General features: G+C 33.2%; 1 protein-coding gene across 6 annotated transcripts in view; it reads right to left on the bottom strand.

The window, feature by feature from the left end:
- The window catches only part of LOC139510313 (golgin subfamily A member 4-like), a 41,634-nt gene extending 26,982 nt beyond the window's left edge, over positions 1-14,652 (bottom strand). For all 6 annotated transcript variants that reach the window (XM_071296819.1, XM_071296820.1, XM_071296821.1 and 3 more), the window contains exons 1-4: positions 14,459-14,652; positions 2,731-2,949; positions 1,656-1,922; positions 1,309-1,356 (exon numbers count right to left, since the gene is read on the bottom strand). In XM_071296819.1, coding sequence (XP_071152920.1) covers positions 1,309-1,356; positions 1,656-1,922; positions 2,731-2,949; positions 14,459-14,539 — 615 coding nt within the window. In that variant the 5' untranslated portion in view covers positions 14,540-14,652. The remainder of the gene's footprint in view (positions 1-1,308; positions 1,357-1,655; positions 1,923-2,730; positions 2,950-14,458) is intronic.
- Positions 14,653-17,490: the final 2,838 nt, after the last annotated feature.

Genomic DNA, 17,490 nt, shown 5'->3' with positions numbered 1-17,490 from the left:
TCAATGAAGTAGGTTCTGAAATCAGTTATGAACATACCTTTTGTACATATATAAATATGTGCATTCATATTCCAATGAAAAAGTAGAAATTTTATTTATTTATTTGTTTATTTCTTTTTATTTTGTCTGCAGTTATAAAAACAGTCACTGTTGAGTCAGACTCCTCAGTAAAGATGGGTTAAAGTATTTTATTGAACATGTCAATGATATTGTTTTAACAGTTTATATACTTTGAGCATGATTGATATCAAATATTTAAGACATGTTATAAATGTAAGAAAAGGTAAATAAAATATAGATATTATGTGAGTATTTAGATCTGTTAGTAATGTTTCTATTTATTCTCCCCTTTTACAATAAGAAAACTGAATGAATTTTTTTACAGTTACAAGCAATTCTGGTTATGTATATACAGTCAGGGGACTTACTTAAATAAGTGATTTTATAAATCACTGATTCAAGTAACATTATTTCCATAAAGGTTGGAAGTTAGAGTTGTCTTTCTTTAATAATCACCTATTTAAGTAGTACAAATTAATCACTAGAAGAAGTGATTTAATTTTATTGTAGCTTTAAATATAGAATACTAATGATCCAGGGACTAATTATGTTTCTAAACTTATCAGAACCAACATCTGTGTTTGTACTGAATCTAGGATAATGACATAAAAATCACTTGTTTAAGTATCAGACCTCAATTTCCTTCCCAAAAATCACTTCTTTAAGTATCATTCTTTTAATAACCCCCACTAATTTCAACACCCCCGAACAGTGAAATTTTTATCGCGAACAGTAGAATTTTATTACATAATCTGAAAGATGAAACCTTGAACTTCACAGGAAAAATACTCCCACTGCTGGGAAAAATCTTTAAAGAAAGTATCAGTTCATTATGTAAAGCCATTATTTTAGCATTTTTTCAACAAAAATAGAATTTTCAGCTAAATGATAGCATCAAAGGCATAAACCTTGCTACTTAAAAGAAGCAAAAAGTTAATTTTTTTTTAATTTTACTAATTAAAAGATATTATTTAAACCTATCTGTTTAAAATTTTGAAAAAAATACAAAATTCCAATTTGTGACAAAACCTCGAATTTGCTACTCAAATAAGTGATTTAAAAATCACTTATTTCAGTAAGTCCCCTGACTGATATAACTCTTCCCATAATCAGTGTGAAATATCTATAAAAGCAAGTCCAATCAAAGGTCATATGAGAAATCACTGTTTAGAACTTGTCTAAATTCTGCATGTTTTCAATACATTAATTAAGCCATAAAGGTGCAAATAATTTGTGACAGTCTATTACCTTGATTTTCTCCCTTTCTTGAGCCAGGTCTTTGTAAGCAGCAGCTACCTGTCAACATAGCAATGTTTAAAATAAAGAAATAATAGGCCAAGTGATACGATATGTTATAAATCCAAGAAGCAGAGACAGTAAAAGATGTTTGGTTAAGTTGTAAAAATTGTTATCTCCAGTTTATGACGCATGTTTTATCAGTATGACAAGTGGTGTATGGTTTTTCAATTGATTTTTAAGATTTAAAAGATTTTTGTTATCTAATTTTCTTAATTTCAGCATTAATGGTGACAAATAAGTATCAATTTTTACTTTTCAAAATTAGTGTTGAAGAGGGAATATTTCAGTCATCATACCTCCATAAACTTAGACTTATATTTGTAGGCTCTTCGCTCAAATCTTTTAATCAGCATATATAAATCTTCTTTACTGTAAGAATCAAAGTTTGATGCTGATTCATCTATTTCACTCTCCACATCTGATGGTAATTGGTAATGGTGAGTTCCAAATGTGGTATTGTTGAAGAAAGAACTGTCACTGGTAACAGAACTGATTGATGAAGCTCTAGATCTGGATGCTCTAGGAGTTTCATCTCCTGGTAAGTTGGATAAGGCTGATGCAAACTATAAAGTAAAATCAAAATAAATCAATAGTATTTACATTCTGTTCAGTCATGTCAGTGGTCAATAATTCAGTACCTTCTGTCTAAAATAAGATTTCATTTAAAAAAAAATCTGGTTATTTTATATCTAAGATCTTTGGAAATAGTCTTTTAACATATGAAGGGTTACAAGTTTGAACCTGATGAAAAAGAAGGGATACTACTTTACTAGTGTGGTTGTTTTTTATCGGTGCAAGGTGACTTTGGAATCTAGTCTCTATAAAATGGTAGAAATGTCCACTCAAATAAACCAAACACATTGTCATTCCTCCAATAAATTCAGAATCTTGACTTCCTCTCTCAATCTGAACTTATTAAAATTTATGTCACTGGAAATCAAAAAGTTACTCTAGACTATATATTGGCAAAAGGTTAAAGTTTAAGTTTGCAATTTAAAATGCACTGAAAATGTTGTGTTTTAAAAAAAAAAGAAAAAAGGATGTAATATACATATAGCTATGTCAGCATGCCCTCACATGAGTATCTTCCAAGAATGCTTTCATCAAATAGTAAAATTGGAATTGCCCTGTCTGAATCAGATACACCAAACGAATTCCCCAGTCTCAATGGAATAAAACAACACAGTTCTTATATACATTGTATACTTTACATTGAATATTTATCTGAAGATAACATGCAGTTTGCCCTTTTTAAGCATTCAGGCCATTATTACATGAGATAACATTTTATGGTCTTCTTGACTAGTAGCATTGTTTGGTTCAATCTTTTATTATGTTATGCACTTGTTTTTGACTTCATTATTTACATACATCAGTGGTATTGTTAGGGGTTCCTTCATCCTGTAGTGGTACATCCACAAGCTGACCAACAGCAGGGCTGGCAGACTGGTCCCCTAACTTCTTTGGTGTACTCTCTGCCTGTGGAATACCAAAATCCTGTCCATCACCTTTACCAGTCTGAGGACTTCCTTGTTTTCCATTCTGTTTTGATGTTTCTTGCTTTGGACTTTCAGTTGCACTTGAATCATTCTATAAACAATTTGTAAAAGTTAGTATATACATGTATATATACGAGTCTATTAGAACAGAGGTACATGTAGTACGTACCCTGTATACTTTGTATGTTACTGTAAATTCTGTTTACATCATGTCCAGTCTTAATTTTATTTTTTTAGACATTTTATGGTTACCAAATTTAAAAGATCATAAAAGTTAAAACATGCAAGACCTTTGACATAAAACTTTGGATTCATGCTGGAATTTTGCTGCATCAAATTGATTTACTTTGGATAAACATATTTAAATAATATAATTTCTCAGAGTTTGCAAAAACTTTTTTGAAGAAATTGGCAGCAGGTACATCTGATGACCGATGCAAACATGCATTAGAAATAGTTTCTATACATCTAATAACTGATGTAAATCAAAGGGCAGATTGCTCTGAGGGATACGATTGCCTTTGTTTTCATTGACACATGTATACATGTAGCTGGATAATATTATTTTCAAAACTAATTGAACTGCACATGTAAAATGTAATTTACGTAATCTAAATAGTTACAAAATAGCCGGAAACAAGTGTATGAACAATGTACTTATTGTGTTTTATTTCTGTACTATCAATTCCAAGTTTACTTTCCACAGCAGTCACTGAGACTCAGAGTGAGAAAAGGTATTTCACTTCGTATCTTTATCACTTCCTATGTTAATTCTAGGAGGAACCCCATTCCTAACTCTTTAAATATTTAATTTCCTTTGGGTCAGTGGGCATGACTCCTTTCCGTACACATTCCTTGGTTTAAATTGCGATCGTTTTTAATATAATACGACGTTTATCGACAGAACGAGTTAATTTTTCTTGACATGTCGTATCGTATTTTGATTCAGAATTGACAACTCGATTCGATAATATGGAAGACTCCATTTCAGCTGAAGGGGTGTTGTAATTACACCTTTACGATGTGGAATACCTTTATTTTAATTTAAATAATGCATGTGATTTAAAATTATGCAACAACAATGACCCTCAATAGCAGACATACATAGAAAGGATCCCATGAGTTTCAAATTAATCAATGGAGTGGGGAATCCAAAGCAACCATTCAATCTGAAAATGTCTGATACCCCTTGAAGTCAAGAAAACTATACGAATGCGCATAATTACCTAAACAAACCCTGGAGCAAGAATATATATTAAATGTTAATTAAACGACCTAGACGGTTCTCTATTTCTTTATGGAAGTACAATATCAAATATCAGTTTCATAACGGTGACATATAAGAACAAGAGTGCACACGCTGAAATGTCTCGCCTTCTATACTAATCATTGATATTATGTTGATAGTCCTAAGTATAAAGCTAAGCTTTATAACAACTGTACCATAAACTTAACATTAACCAAGATAACTAAACAAAGACCAATGAACCTTGAAAATGAGGTCAAGGTCAGATGAACCATGCCAGGCAGACATGTACAGCTAACAATGCTTCTATACAACATATATAGTTGACCTATTACTTATTGTTTAAGAAAAATAGACCAAAACACAAAAACTTAACACTGTGCAATGAACAGTGAAAATGAGGTCAAGGTCAAATAAAACCTGCGCGACTGACATAAAGATCATAAAATATTTCCATACACCAAATATAGTTGACCTATGGCATATAGTATTAGATAAAAAGACCAAAACTCAAAAACTTAACTTTGACCACTGAACCATGAAAATGAGGTCAAGGTCACATGACATCTGCCCGCTAGACATGTACACCTTACAATCATTCCATACAACAAATATAGTAGACCTATTGCATATAGTATGAGAATAACAGACCAAAACAAAAATCTAACTATAACCACTGAACCATGAAAATGAGGTCAAGGTCAGATGACACCTGCCAGTTGGACATGTACACCTTACAGTCCTTCCATACACCGAATATATTAGCCCTATTGCTTATAGTATCTGAGATATGGACTTGACCACCAAAACTTAACCTTGTTCACTGATCCATGAAATGAGGTCGAGGTCAAGTGAAAACTGTCTGACAGACATGAGGACCTTGCAAGGTACGCACATATCAAATATAGTTATCCTATTACTTATAATAAGAGAGAATTCAACATTACAAAAAATTTGAACTTTTTTTTCAAGTGGTCACTGAACCATGAAAATGAGGTCAAGGACATTGGACATGTGACTGACGGAAACTTCGTAACATGAGGCATCTATATACAAAGTATGAAGCATCCAGTTCTTCCACCTTCTAAAATATAAAGCTTTTAAGAAGTTAGTTAACACCGCCGCCGTAGCCGCCGCTGTAGCCGCCGACGCTGCCGGATCACTATCCCTATGTCGAGCTTTCTGCAACAAAAGTTGCAGGCTCGACAAAAACTCCACTTTAGTTCTTATATGACAGAAATAGATTTATCGGAGTTCAGAGAACTCTCGCATTTTTATCAAAACTGGGGATTTCCTCTGACGTGCTTCTAAATTTATAAAAACACTAAATATAAATACTGCTTAATTCTGATTTTCTGTGTTGTTAAAAACACGCATATAAGTCAAGGGAAATATCAAACATGAAGATTATGAAAAGAACATTATAGGAAAGTTGTTTAAGTTCAATCCCTTTGTTTGTTTTTACCTTTTAAAGCAAGACAATCATAAGAATCTGAGATATTCCTTAATGTTTAGAATAAAACGGTTGACGTGAGGGCATGGCCCTTAGCCAATGGTATAAGTCTACAGATTGCTTGAAAGCAATCGTATCCCAAAAAGTGCAGAAATATGCACTGCCAAGCTGTTTTTACATCGGTCATAAGGACCGGCACTAGCCTTCAAAATAATGGTTTGAGCCTCATTTTGACCGAAAGGATCTAAGATATTTTCGAGAACTCTGATTTCTTGTCATTTGCAAGTAAACCCATGTTTAGAAATAATTAAATATCTAAAATGTAATAAACATTGAAACTAATTGAAGCAATCATGGATTACCAGTAAAAACAGATTATGACACCTGTTGTAACCGTTGATTAGCTTGGTGTCATAAACAAAGTCATACACTTGTCGCAAGGTAAAATTTCATAATGGCAGATCATAAATTTTTTTTTTTTAAATAAAATATAATCGATCTTCGAAAAAGGCAGGGCACAATGAAAACTGAAAAAGGCACAGGGCTGCACGCAGGAAAAGGCAGGCGGACCTTCCTGGGCCCCTTCCCCTAAACACTAGGAAAATCACTGTCCCTGTGAAAACGGGCGATATCTTTTTGCGCCAAAAAGTAACTCATTTGCGCCACAACTTAATTGCGCCAATACTTCTTTTGCGCCACCTAATTTTCAAAACTATAGGTATCATTTGCGCCAATAAAATAATCATCCTAATAAAATTATCTCGCTTTCTGACTCGTTACACAACACAAAGTCATCAATTTTCTTCTTCAATTTTGAAGAGCTCCGATTTATTTTATTTTTAAAGGTTGCTCTGGCAACATATCGGTTGCTAAAATTCTTTTGCACGCAGTTCTCAAAATTTGACGTTCTCATTTCTGGACTTTTATTTCATGACATATAATAATCTAATTCTCCATTCAAAATAATTGTACACGATTCATCTGTGGATAACCTAGCACAACACGACTTAACTGTACATCTCCACCTTATTTCTCCAGTTTTTCTTAACTGTTACATTTTGTACATCTCCACCTTATTTCTCCAGATTTCTGTACAAATGCCTGATGGAATTTTGTGTTCCTCGACAATGATGACCGGTTTTTCCTCTATCAGACTCTATTTTCTTGAATGGTATATCAGACACTCTTGAATCGTGAAAAAATATTCTATTACTAAACAATTTATTTTTTGGTGAGTTTTCTTAAAGGGAAAATTCACGATTTTTTACTTATGGTTTAAATATGTTCATTATGACATAATATATATATTCACAAAGTTTTATCGCTATAAGTGCAGTAATAAAGGAGAAATTCAATAATTAATGAAAAAATATCAACTACTTCCTGTAGGTCGTGACGTTTTCTCCTGATTTTTGCATGCCGGGATTTAAAATACAATCATTAAAAGTCTTGGTTTTTAATCATATTTTAGCGTAATCGTAAGCGCGCCGATGACTTATGCTTTATCTAATAACCATCCGATAATAAGAAGATAAAACGCACAGACGTTCAATTGTACTCATTCGTGAGATAAATTATCTATGTTAAACGTATATATTCGAATTATTTTTGTAGACAACACAAAAAGTTATAAATTTATTTTTAATTAATGCATTTTCGGACTGATAAGGTGAACAAATTAAAGTACAATAATCTGTAAAGACAATATGTTGGTGTACTCTTATTGACCTTTTACTATCTCTGCTATGACTAGGTTTATACGATGTGTGTATTCACGGTTCTGTGGCAATACTCGTAGATGGCTTGTTGAAAGGTAAATTGTTATTTGCACTTCGGTATTTAACCACGCCTCTAGGGCACACCTTGCCAGGTGTGACTGTCTATTCGGATCAGTGGTAGCATTTAATACACACATTAAAAATACATATTCAAGTTGGTGACAAATAAAAATTGATCGCCGTAGAATTATTTAATTATATTTGGTGCTATTATTTATTTGAATTCAAATAAGTTAATTTACTAAGAAATACACAATTTTCGGTTAAAGACGGGAAACTTAATTCATATGTCAAAATGAAATGATATACAAGTCTTGTCCTTGATTTATGTCTCATAAAAAAGGGGGATTTAGAAATTAGAAATAGCTTTACTAAATCATTTTTATTGGTCTTTATTAGGCGAAAAAATATACGAGAACACTTACATTTAGACTTTTGAAAGCCATGTATTAATTAATATCTGAAACTATCTGAAGATAACTCTACCGAAGCGGAAAATAATATGTACGAATAAAGAAAAAAATACTTTTGTACTTAAGAGGTTTAAAAAGTTGACAGGAAATATAAGGATCTTCATGGAATGAAATCGAAAAATTACGAATATAGATATTCTTTTCAAGTGTGAAAAACGTCAACCAAATTTATTCATAATCGGGAACGTCCTTATTTAAAAAATCTGAGACATCTATAATAGTCGTCGTCTCCCAACGTATATATATACTTAAATAACTATTTGACCAACGATGTTTAAAATTAAAAGACAACGAATTTAATGTTATCTTTCCCTATTTTTGAATGTTATTATAAGTCTGTTCAACTTGCAAGAATACCCCTAAAGCGGACAAATATCCGACAAGCAGTTTATTCTTTAAATTGCTGTCATTGAATATCAAGAAAGAAAATAAATCCCGAAATTGATACTCAATAGTTTTCCTAGAAAATATTCACATCCCTTGGGGATTATTAGTGTACGTCCAGTTGCATATATTTTACATGAATGTCGGAACAATTGTGATGATGACGAATTTCGTCCTTTATTCGAGAACAATCTAATTGGATATATAAATCTGTGAGTTTACTATGTTCTTAACTTCGATGAACCAAAGCAAGTTATAAATTGACCTGTATTTAAATCAAATTGTTTCTTTTTTTCTTCTTCTTCTTTTGGTATACAATAGTCTACCGAATTCGTTGATTACATACTGTTGGCATACGTGGACTAGTCTTTACAAAACTTTTACCACAATTTACACAAAATGTATGTTTGTTTCTTATGTTCAATGTATACATGTATACATATTTTAAATTGCGCTACTGACTATAGTTCCGTAACTTTCTACCCAGGCGTATGTATACACGAATCGTCGACAAGTGCGCACATTTTTTTAAATCAATAATTCTGGTATGTTCCAATCTGTCCTAAACTATTGACAACGAGTATTTTCCCAAATTAACCCTTGGAAAAATATGTAAATAGATTTGCATTTCTTCAAATTTTTTGTTTTGTATTATTTTTTTTTTATAAATAATATTCTTTACACCAGAAATGTTATTTATAAACAAGCGTATGAGTTCAGTAATGACTAGTATATTATATCACTTTCGGACACGCAAAACAAAAATGTATATTATACATGCACCTGATAGTTCAAAATGGAAAGTTATAAGTTACGGTCGTGTACACTGATCAATACCTACAGAAGTGAAACGATGCATGAACTTGCAAGCCCGCCGGACAGGAAATCGATTGAATACCTGGACGTGTCACCTTACACCCCTTCCAATACCTTTGGGAGTAATACCTTTAGCCATGCTGGTGATCAGATGAGGGAAGATCCGAATTTATTAAATAAAGTTTATTACTTTAAAGAATTATGAACGAATTAGATTTTCGACAACAATTTCCACGGAACACTTATTTATGATTTGAACTTTGACTTTTTAACTAATTACAATATTATCAGTTTAAAAATAACAGACTATATGGTTATTTAAAAAAATAAGACCATTTTCCGTATCAAGTTAGTCAGTCAGATAAAACAACCGTACGATTGACAAGATATCGACACGCAATTACGACTACATCGTTTACTGTAGTTTTGTTCCTTTGTGGTTTATAGACATATCGGGATTTTTCATCGGAGAAGGTGACAAAATGGCGGAGCACAGAGAACTGATACTCAAAATTTAAAATCGATGGTGATCTCTTATTTAGCGGAATAAAACTTTAATATCTATAAATTTGAGCATTTTTATACAGAATGGACATAATATCAATTTTTGATTTTTTTGCGAAGTTTCCCTTTAAATATGATGAGTGTTCAATTAAATCTTAAGTGGAAATTTAAATAATATTTTATTACTTTATATACGTCTATTGTTTACATGTGTGTAATAGTAGATTAATTATTTTTTATTCATATTGTTAACATTGTATGTAGAGAGCCTTATTGAAAATTGGTTTAATCCAAATGAGCTACATGTACTCTCTTTAAATAAAGATATTATTATTATTATTATTATATAATAGTACATGTATGATATAGGTAAAACATGTACGGGTATGATATATTAAGTAAAAAATATTTACAGGTAAATGTGGCGCAATTTCGTTTCATTTATTGGCGCAATTAATACCATAAAAATAAAACAGAGTGGCGCAATTTATACCTTTTCAAAACTGCAATTGGCGCAAATTGATTCTGCCCGTGAAAACAGCCTAGCTGGAACACTGTCTTCCTGATGGAACATAATGCCATTATTGGCATTAATGACAACAATGATATACCCAACTTGTCTCAAAAAGGGGTCTCATTCAGGGGCGGATTTAGGCGGGGGCGTGGCGGGCGTGCGCCCCCCCCCTAAAATTTGCAAAGCATGGGTTGACTTCAACATATTTAAGTATCAGAAGAGACCATTCAATCTTTTTAACATTCAAAGTATATAAAACAGCCAGTTTAACAGAATCAACGTTATTACTTATCAACTGACCTACGCTTTATTAAAGTTCTATAATAACTTCAAAGGAAGGTGTCAAACGCGGAGCTGCGTTTAATGACAAATATAATAGGTTTTTAGCAGTTAAAGTAAAAACAAATGTTACATTGTATTTGCGGTTTTTATAATCAATTTGTTTGATAATCGAAGTTCCAAAACATCCCTTACTCACTTTCACAATTTCATCATGACACGGTCAAGAAAACAGTGAGATTCTTTTATCATATCCCGGCGTAATGAATGATAGAAATACTGTTTCAAGCGAAAGGTTAGTTTATTAATTTGTTTCTCTGTGTCTATATATATTTCTCACTTGCAACCTAAATATTTAGCCGGATTCTGTACCGTATTACTGTATGCTTGGGATCCCAAGAAAATAAATATAACTGCGTAAATGCATCTCATTCTGGTTTTAGTTGTTTGTGGCGAACACGATGAAGTCTGGCACGACCTCCGAAAATCATAAAAGTAAAAAACAGATAGTATGAAAGGACAATTAAAAATCGCTGGTAAAAGTAGAAATTTTCGTTTGAAAATTATATTGGTCAGGTAAGCAATTGTGATCTGTCTCGTCTCACTTTGCTTCCGTCTGTCCGCCCGTCTATCTGTAGATTGTTGTCAGGTGTGGATTAAGGCGGTTTCAGCTTGAAACTTTAATTTCTCGCTTATTTTACCACACAATAGTTCGAGATATCTACATTTCACCCCTTTAGAAGAATAATTCAATAGTTTTACCTAAAAAAAACCAAAAATAAAACATTGCGCCCTCCCTAACTGGAAATCCTGGATCCGCCCCTGTCATTGGGGATTCTGATCCCGGATCCTGCTTAGCGTTTTGTCAGATTCCTGTATCCTGCTTACACTAAGTATGTAAGCAATTCTCATTTTTTTGTAAATTCCTGTGTCCCCCTAGATTTCATTTCTCGTTTTCACGGCACAATAATTTGACTTTCACGTGTCACACTTACTTAAAATCGGCAATCAGGGTTCGAAATAAGCGCTATCCCGCTTGCCCGAGGCAAGTAAAATCTGCAGCGGGCAAGTGAATCTCATCACATAGTTGTCTGCCGGGCAAGTTGAAATTTTGTGTTTGTGTTTCATTCTATCATGTCAATTAATATAATAATATATGCAATAGGTCTTAACCATTTATTGTTAGTGAATTTGTGCCAATAAAAATATTTGTATAACTATGTCAGACGTAATTTTGTACGATGTACAGCTGTGTATTATTGTATTACTATTTTCGCCGTCTTTATTTATTTCATATGCGCATGCCAGGAAAATCGTAAACATCGTAGTTTGTCCCGAATAATTCTATTGGTCAATTCCTATGCGTAGGCCAATGAGCGCCGTCGTTTTAGAATGTTCAGTCGCACCTGCTCGGGGATTTCCGCTACTAATCGTGAAAGGAAGTCAATACAATGATCCAATCAGAACGCGTTTTACAAACGACTTTTGAGTTGATTTAAAAATGAAAGTAGAAAGAAACAAATGGAAAACTTTTTAGTAAATTATGTCCCCCCTTTAAAAAAACTTAAAGAATCCAACGTCAACAGGGTTGAGCAACAAAAAAAATATGGAGAGGGAAATTTAGAATGAAGCATATTTTTTACAAGAAATTTGACAATTGGGTCAGTTTCTACATGTACATCTGAAATTTTTTTGTCACTTTTTTTTGTAAAAGTAAAAGTTTTTGTTTAAAAAAGAGTGTATAGAAACTTGAAATCATCTGCCAGGAGAGGTCTAGAATGCAAGATTTGGCACCATTTACCCCAGAGCTTCTGGAGGCCTTAAGTGGCCCCCAGACCCCTTGCCCTAAGTAAGACGAGCTATGCTCGTCGGCGCGGAGGCTTTGCCGTCCGCATTAGTCGGGCAAGTTAACAGATACAAGGGCAAGTTAATCTAGATATTGACTTGCCCTTTGGGCAAGTCAATGGTCTTTTCTTATTTCTACCCCTGCAGGGGTCACCACACTTCAAAATTATAGGGAGAAGTCACTTCTCCCTGGCAGCCAAACAGGGAGAAGTGAAGACCCAACAGGGAGACTTCAGGGAGAAGTGAAGGCCCAACAGGGAGACTTCAGGGAAAATCGACAGATCGCTTTTATACTTTTTATGAATAAAATTTTTTGTTACTTTTCTAATAATTTTTTCATGACAATTGCTAAGGAAGTACATTTTGTAAGTCCTTTTCTTGCCATGCTTGTAGTCTGAAATACTTTTTTTATTTACATGTGGTCCTATGCAAATTGTCAAAAAATATCATGACATAAGGACCACAAGTTAGTGGCACAAGATTGAAGAGCTATATTTATTCTGGTAGGTCTGAATGAATTGAAGATTTGACCTGGATCAAGTTATGCTGCATAAGATTTTAAAATTAAACCAAGTCCAAGAACCTTTTAAAACAAAAATGATAATCAATTAAGAAAAGTTAAAATACGGTTTCACTGTCTTTCATAGCTAAGATCATGATTCAAAATGCATTTGATCTTAAAATAATATTGAATAAGAATTCAGAGAGAAAACTGTTTGACATGTGTTGAAAATGTAAAGTAAAACTTAATTTCAAATTGTGTACATGTAATCGCACACATTTGCGGTATTTTCATGGAAATGCCGATTTCCAAAATCAAGTTGCCGTTAGAAATGTATGTTATTGATTCTAAAACACTTCACGAGTGTTTAAATATGACTAAATCACAAAAAGTAACATCGGAAAAGTCATATTTTTCATAACCAGAATTGAATAGGTATTTGTAAATCAAAAACAAATACGGTGCGATCCACGTCAAAATTTCTTACTTTATATTTTTCAAAAATATACGACTTTGGAAGTAAATATTGCCGTTCCTAATCAAATTAATGAGCAGATATTCATTGAAATACTGTTTAAAGGACCTTTAGCTGAAACAAAGCACATGTATCAGTCTGTAAAACAAAATCCTGAACAAAAAACCGACTGCGTTTTGTAGTTTATAATTGTTGTGCTGGTTCCCGGCAGTGTACTAAACTACATAAGTAGTAAAAATACAAACGAATACCAGTTGATAATATTCCGTTTTTGAAAAGAAATCTGAAATTTTTCATGGGACATCACATTTTGTCAGTAAATATAAGAACATCAAAATTAAAAGTGCATTTCAATATGGATAAGGTAAATGATGAGAGATGAAAAGATGAAATGGCGCCATCTACAATTTTCAATAACAAAGATGGCGGACAATAAACAATCATAACAAAATCTAGATTTTACTTTTTTCTTGCTTATAGTACACCCGGGCATGCAATTTTCAGATTGATGTATGATACTATCGCAGAGAAATCAGTTCTGAATTTGGGGAAACATGCTTTGTATTTCAATACCTATCGGTCGTTTAACTTTACGTTTGAATCGAGAATTTTTCAAAAATCATGAGACGACATTGGGGAATTTTACTGAAAATCGAGGGCGACTTAAACTTCTCCCTGGAGCTTCTCTAGAGCGAAGTGGGGAGACCTAGAGCGACTTTGTCGCTCACTTCGCCTGGTGTGGTGACCCCTGCCCCTGGCAATCCCGCTTCATACTTAGACCCCAATGAGACCCACTCAAGTGTCAAGAAAAAGCAACACAAGTCAAAACAGAACAAGAATGTGTCCTCAGTACACGAATGCCCCACTCGCACTATCATTTTCTATGTTCAGTGGACCGTGAAATTGGGGTAAAATCTCTAATTTGGCATTAAAATTAGAAAGATCATATCATATTCAACTTCATCAAAAACTACCTCGACCAAAAACTATAACCTGAAGCGGGACAGACGGACGAACGAACGGACGGATGGATGAACGAACGGACGGACGAACGAACGGACGCACAGACCAGAAAACATAATGCCCCTCTACTATCGTAGGTGGGGCATAAAAATGAAAAGAATTTACAGACTACGGAATAAATGAGAATTTCTGTGTGCAATTTTCTGAATTAGGAAAATGCTATATATTTCATTTTTCTCCTGATACAATATTGGGATGATCATTTTAATAAAAGGGTACAATGTATATATTACCAAGGGAGACAATTTCAAGATTTGTGATGGAACCGGATGCTGCAGAACATATATATATGCAGATAAAAAAAATACCTTTGTCACAGCACTAAGTGCTCCTTTTAACGGTGTTTGTGCAACCCCCTGTTCAAGTTTCTTTTTAAGATTTTTAAACATCACTAAAGGTGACTAATTAGCTATAGGTAGTCTGTTTCTTTTTTCATAACAAATCTTTTCGCCGTCATGCGCACCTTTGACACGGACACGTTTCAAATCTCGATCTTGTGAATGCTTGTAATACAAAAACAATAAACAGCTGCGCCATGAGCGCATGATACGCCCGACGTCTTGTGTGGATGTTTTATGCAATAATCATAAATAGTTTCTGAGAAAATTTTAAGCAATAACCATATATTGTTTTTGAGACACGGCGGGACATGTGAAACCCCCAATCCTATTTTTTTTTTACAAAAAACTAAATATCACTAAAATAAAATTTTGAATCAAAACCAAAAAATATACAGATCTTTAGATTAATATAATAAAGAAGTGTGTAAAGTTTTAGGCAATAATCATAAATTATTTTTGAGATACGGCGCGACATGATGTAAAAAAACCCTCCCCTGTTTAACAAAATACTCAATAACTCCAAAATAAAGTTTTGAATCATCACCAAAAAGTATACAGATCTTTAGATTAATATAACAAAGAAGTGTGTAAAGTTTTAAGCAAAAATCATTAATTGTTTTTGAGATACGGCACAACATGTAAAAAATAAAACCTCCCCCTTTTTTACAAAATACTCAATAACTCAAAAATGGAATTTTGAATCATCACCAAAAAGTATACAGATCTTAAGATTAATATAACAAAGACATGTGTAAAGTTTTAAGCAATAATCATAAATCGTTTTTGAGATATGGTGCGACATCATGTAAAAAAAAACATCCGCCTTTTTTACAAAATACTCAATAACTCAAAAATAAAATTTTGAATCATCACCAAAAGTATACAGATATTAAGATTAATATAACTAAGAAGTGTTTAAAGTTTTAAGCCATAATCAAGAATCGTTTTTGAGATACGGTGCGACATGTGAAAAAAACACACCCCTGTTTTAGTTACAAAGTGCCGTAACTCAAAAAGTTTTAATCTTATTTTCACCAAAAAGTATACAGATCATTTGACCATCATAAGAAACAACTATGTTAAGTTTCATGAAATTTGGATAAGTCGTTCTCAAGTTACGGTGCGACATGTTTACGCCGGACAAACGGACGGACAGACAGACAGACGGACGGACACCGGACATTTGTATACCATAATACGTCCCGTCAAAATTTTGACGGGCGTATAAAAAACAAGAGGCCTACATTAGTTTTGGATGTTTTTAGTCGAGTTCGTATGAGGTGTCGAGGAGGTGTATTGATTGACCCGGTCTCCCTGTTGTATTCCACACGCGTAAAATTATTATAGATAGAATACTATTATTGTAAGATTGTATGGACAGGGGCGGATCCAGAACCTTGATGTCTGGGGGGGGGGGGGGGCATCATGAAACCAAAATTTTAGTTTTTTAAGAGATGTATATACGGTATATGCGAGTGCGAGTGTTTTGTTTTTTGGTTGTTGTTTTTTAAAAGGGGGGAGGGTCAGATCATCGTTTCTATATCTCTATATTTCTAGATTTTTTTTATTGTTTTTACTATTTCACTTTATACTTTCTTTTCCTGCCAATTGATCTGTTATTATATTTGTCCTCAACATGCATCAAATATATGTCACTGGACGTTAAACAACATACAATCAATCAATATTTTCTTCATCACATCTATATTTTTTTGGCCTTGCTTCCAGACTTACTTTTTTTGTACATTATTCTAATATCTGTAAAACACCTTCATATCCTTACAAATGGTGACATTTTTTAGCCTCATACATGTACATGGCAATTGAAACAATAAAAATAAACAAATATAACTGTATGCTCGGGCATTTAAAGAAATGATTAAGTCCCAGATTCAGTTACAAAATAGATCTTAGGAAAATAATTTAGCATTTTATTAATGATTTTTTTATAAGAAAATGTCAATTCATCATGTTTTTCCTAGACCGGTGAAAAAAGGGGGTTTGACAAATTGTCGATTTCCCTTGAAAATAAGAGGGAAGTAAATAGGACATTCCATTCCATTTAAAAAACAAACGTGTATGGTATTAAAAAATAAATGATTTGATTTGTTGCTGAATAAAATTCACAAAAAGACCGTTTTGAAGAGAGAAAAAACATAAATTCTAAATAAAATGGTAATGTGAGTACTGTATTTTGGAATGGAGAGAAACTAAGAACCTAAATATAGATGTATACCAACATTATCGACATAAACATATAATTTGTACCTATTCTTTAAAAACACAGATCAGAAGTTTCACCTGGTAATCGATTTTAATCTGTATTGTATTATAAACCAATAAAAATTCGTACTATTCCAATCAACATGTAAATGTATTTTCCATAATTTAAGCTTGCAAAGAGAAATTAAAAACACACAAAGGTGTCAATATTTACACACCCATCGATAAGTTGTCAGCTCTAGATATTAAGAAGATTCAGAAGCAATAAAATTATGTTAAAAAAAAATTTGGTGACCTGAACTGGGGGGGGGGGGGGGGGGCACGTGCCCCCCCCCCCCGGTAAATCCGCCACTGGTATGGACACCATCAAATTTAGTACAAATTAAACACGGAAAGGTGACTGAATATAGTAAAGAGGCATTATAGCTGCCATGCAGATATAATAAAAAAAAATAAAAAATGTTCGTTTTGTTCAATCAAAATAATAATTCGCATTAAGCAGACAATTTGGTTCAATTTTGTCAACAAAGGTAAAAAAACATCGCTGATGAATTAATCACTTGCAAGAGAAAAACTCGACCTCATTGCATTCGTATGCATCATCATGATCATGTCCCTTCAATTTAACACCTTAGCTCAATAGCTGGACCACCAATGGGTCTTCAATTAAGCGAGAAATTCCCGCACCCGGAGGCGTAGTTCAGCTGGCCCCTAAACAAAAATGTATACTAGTTCAGTGATACTATACTCCGAACTATACACAAGAAACTAAGATT

This window comes from Mytilus edulis, chromosome 2, assembly GCF_963676685.1.
Source record: "Mytilus edulis chromosome 2, xbMytEdul2.2, whole genome shotgun sequence".
In the NCBI taxonomy this organism is placed as follows: domain Eukaryota; kingdom Metazoa; phylum Mollusca; class Bivalvia; order Mytilida; family Mytilidae; genus Mytilus; species Mytilus edulis.
Note: the sequence above shows the minus strand (reverse complement) of the source record. Positions and strands in the feature narration are given on the sequence as shown.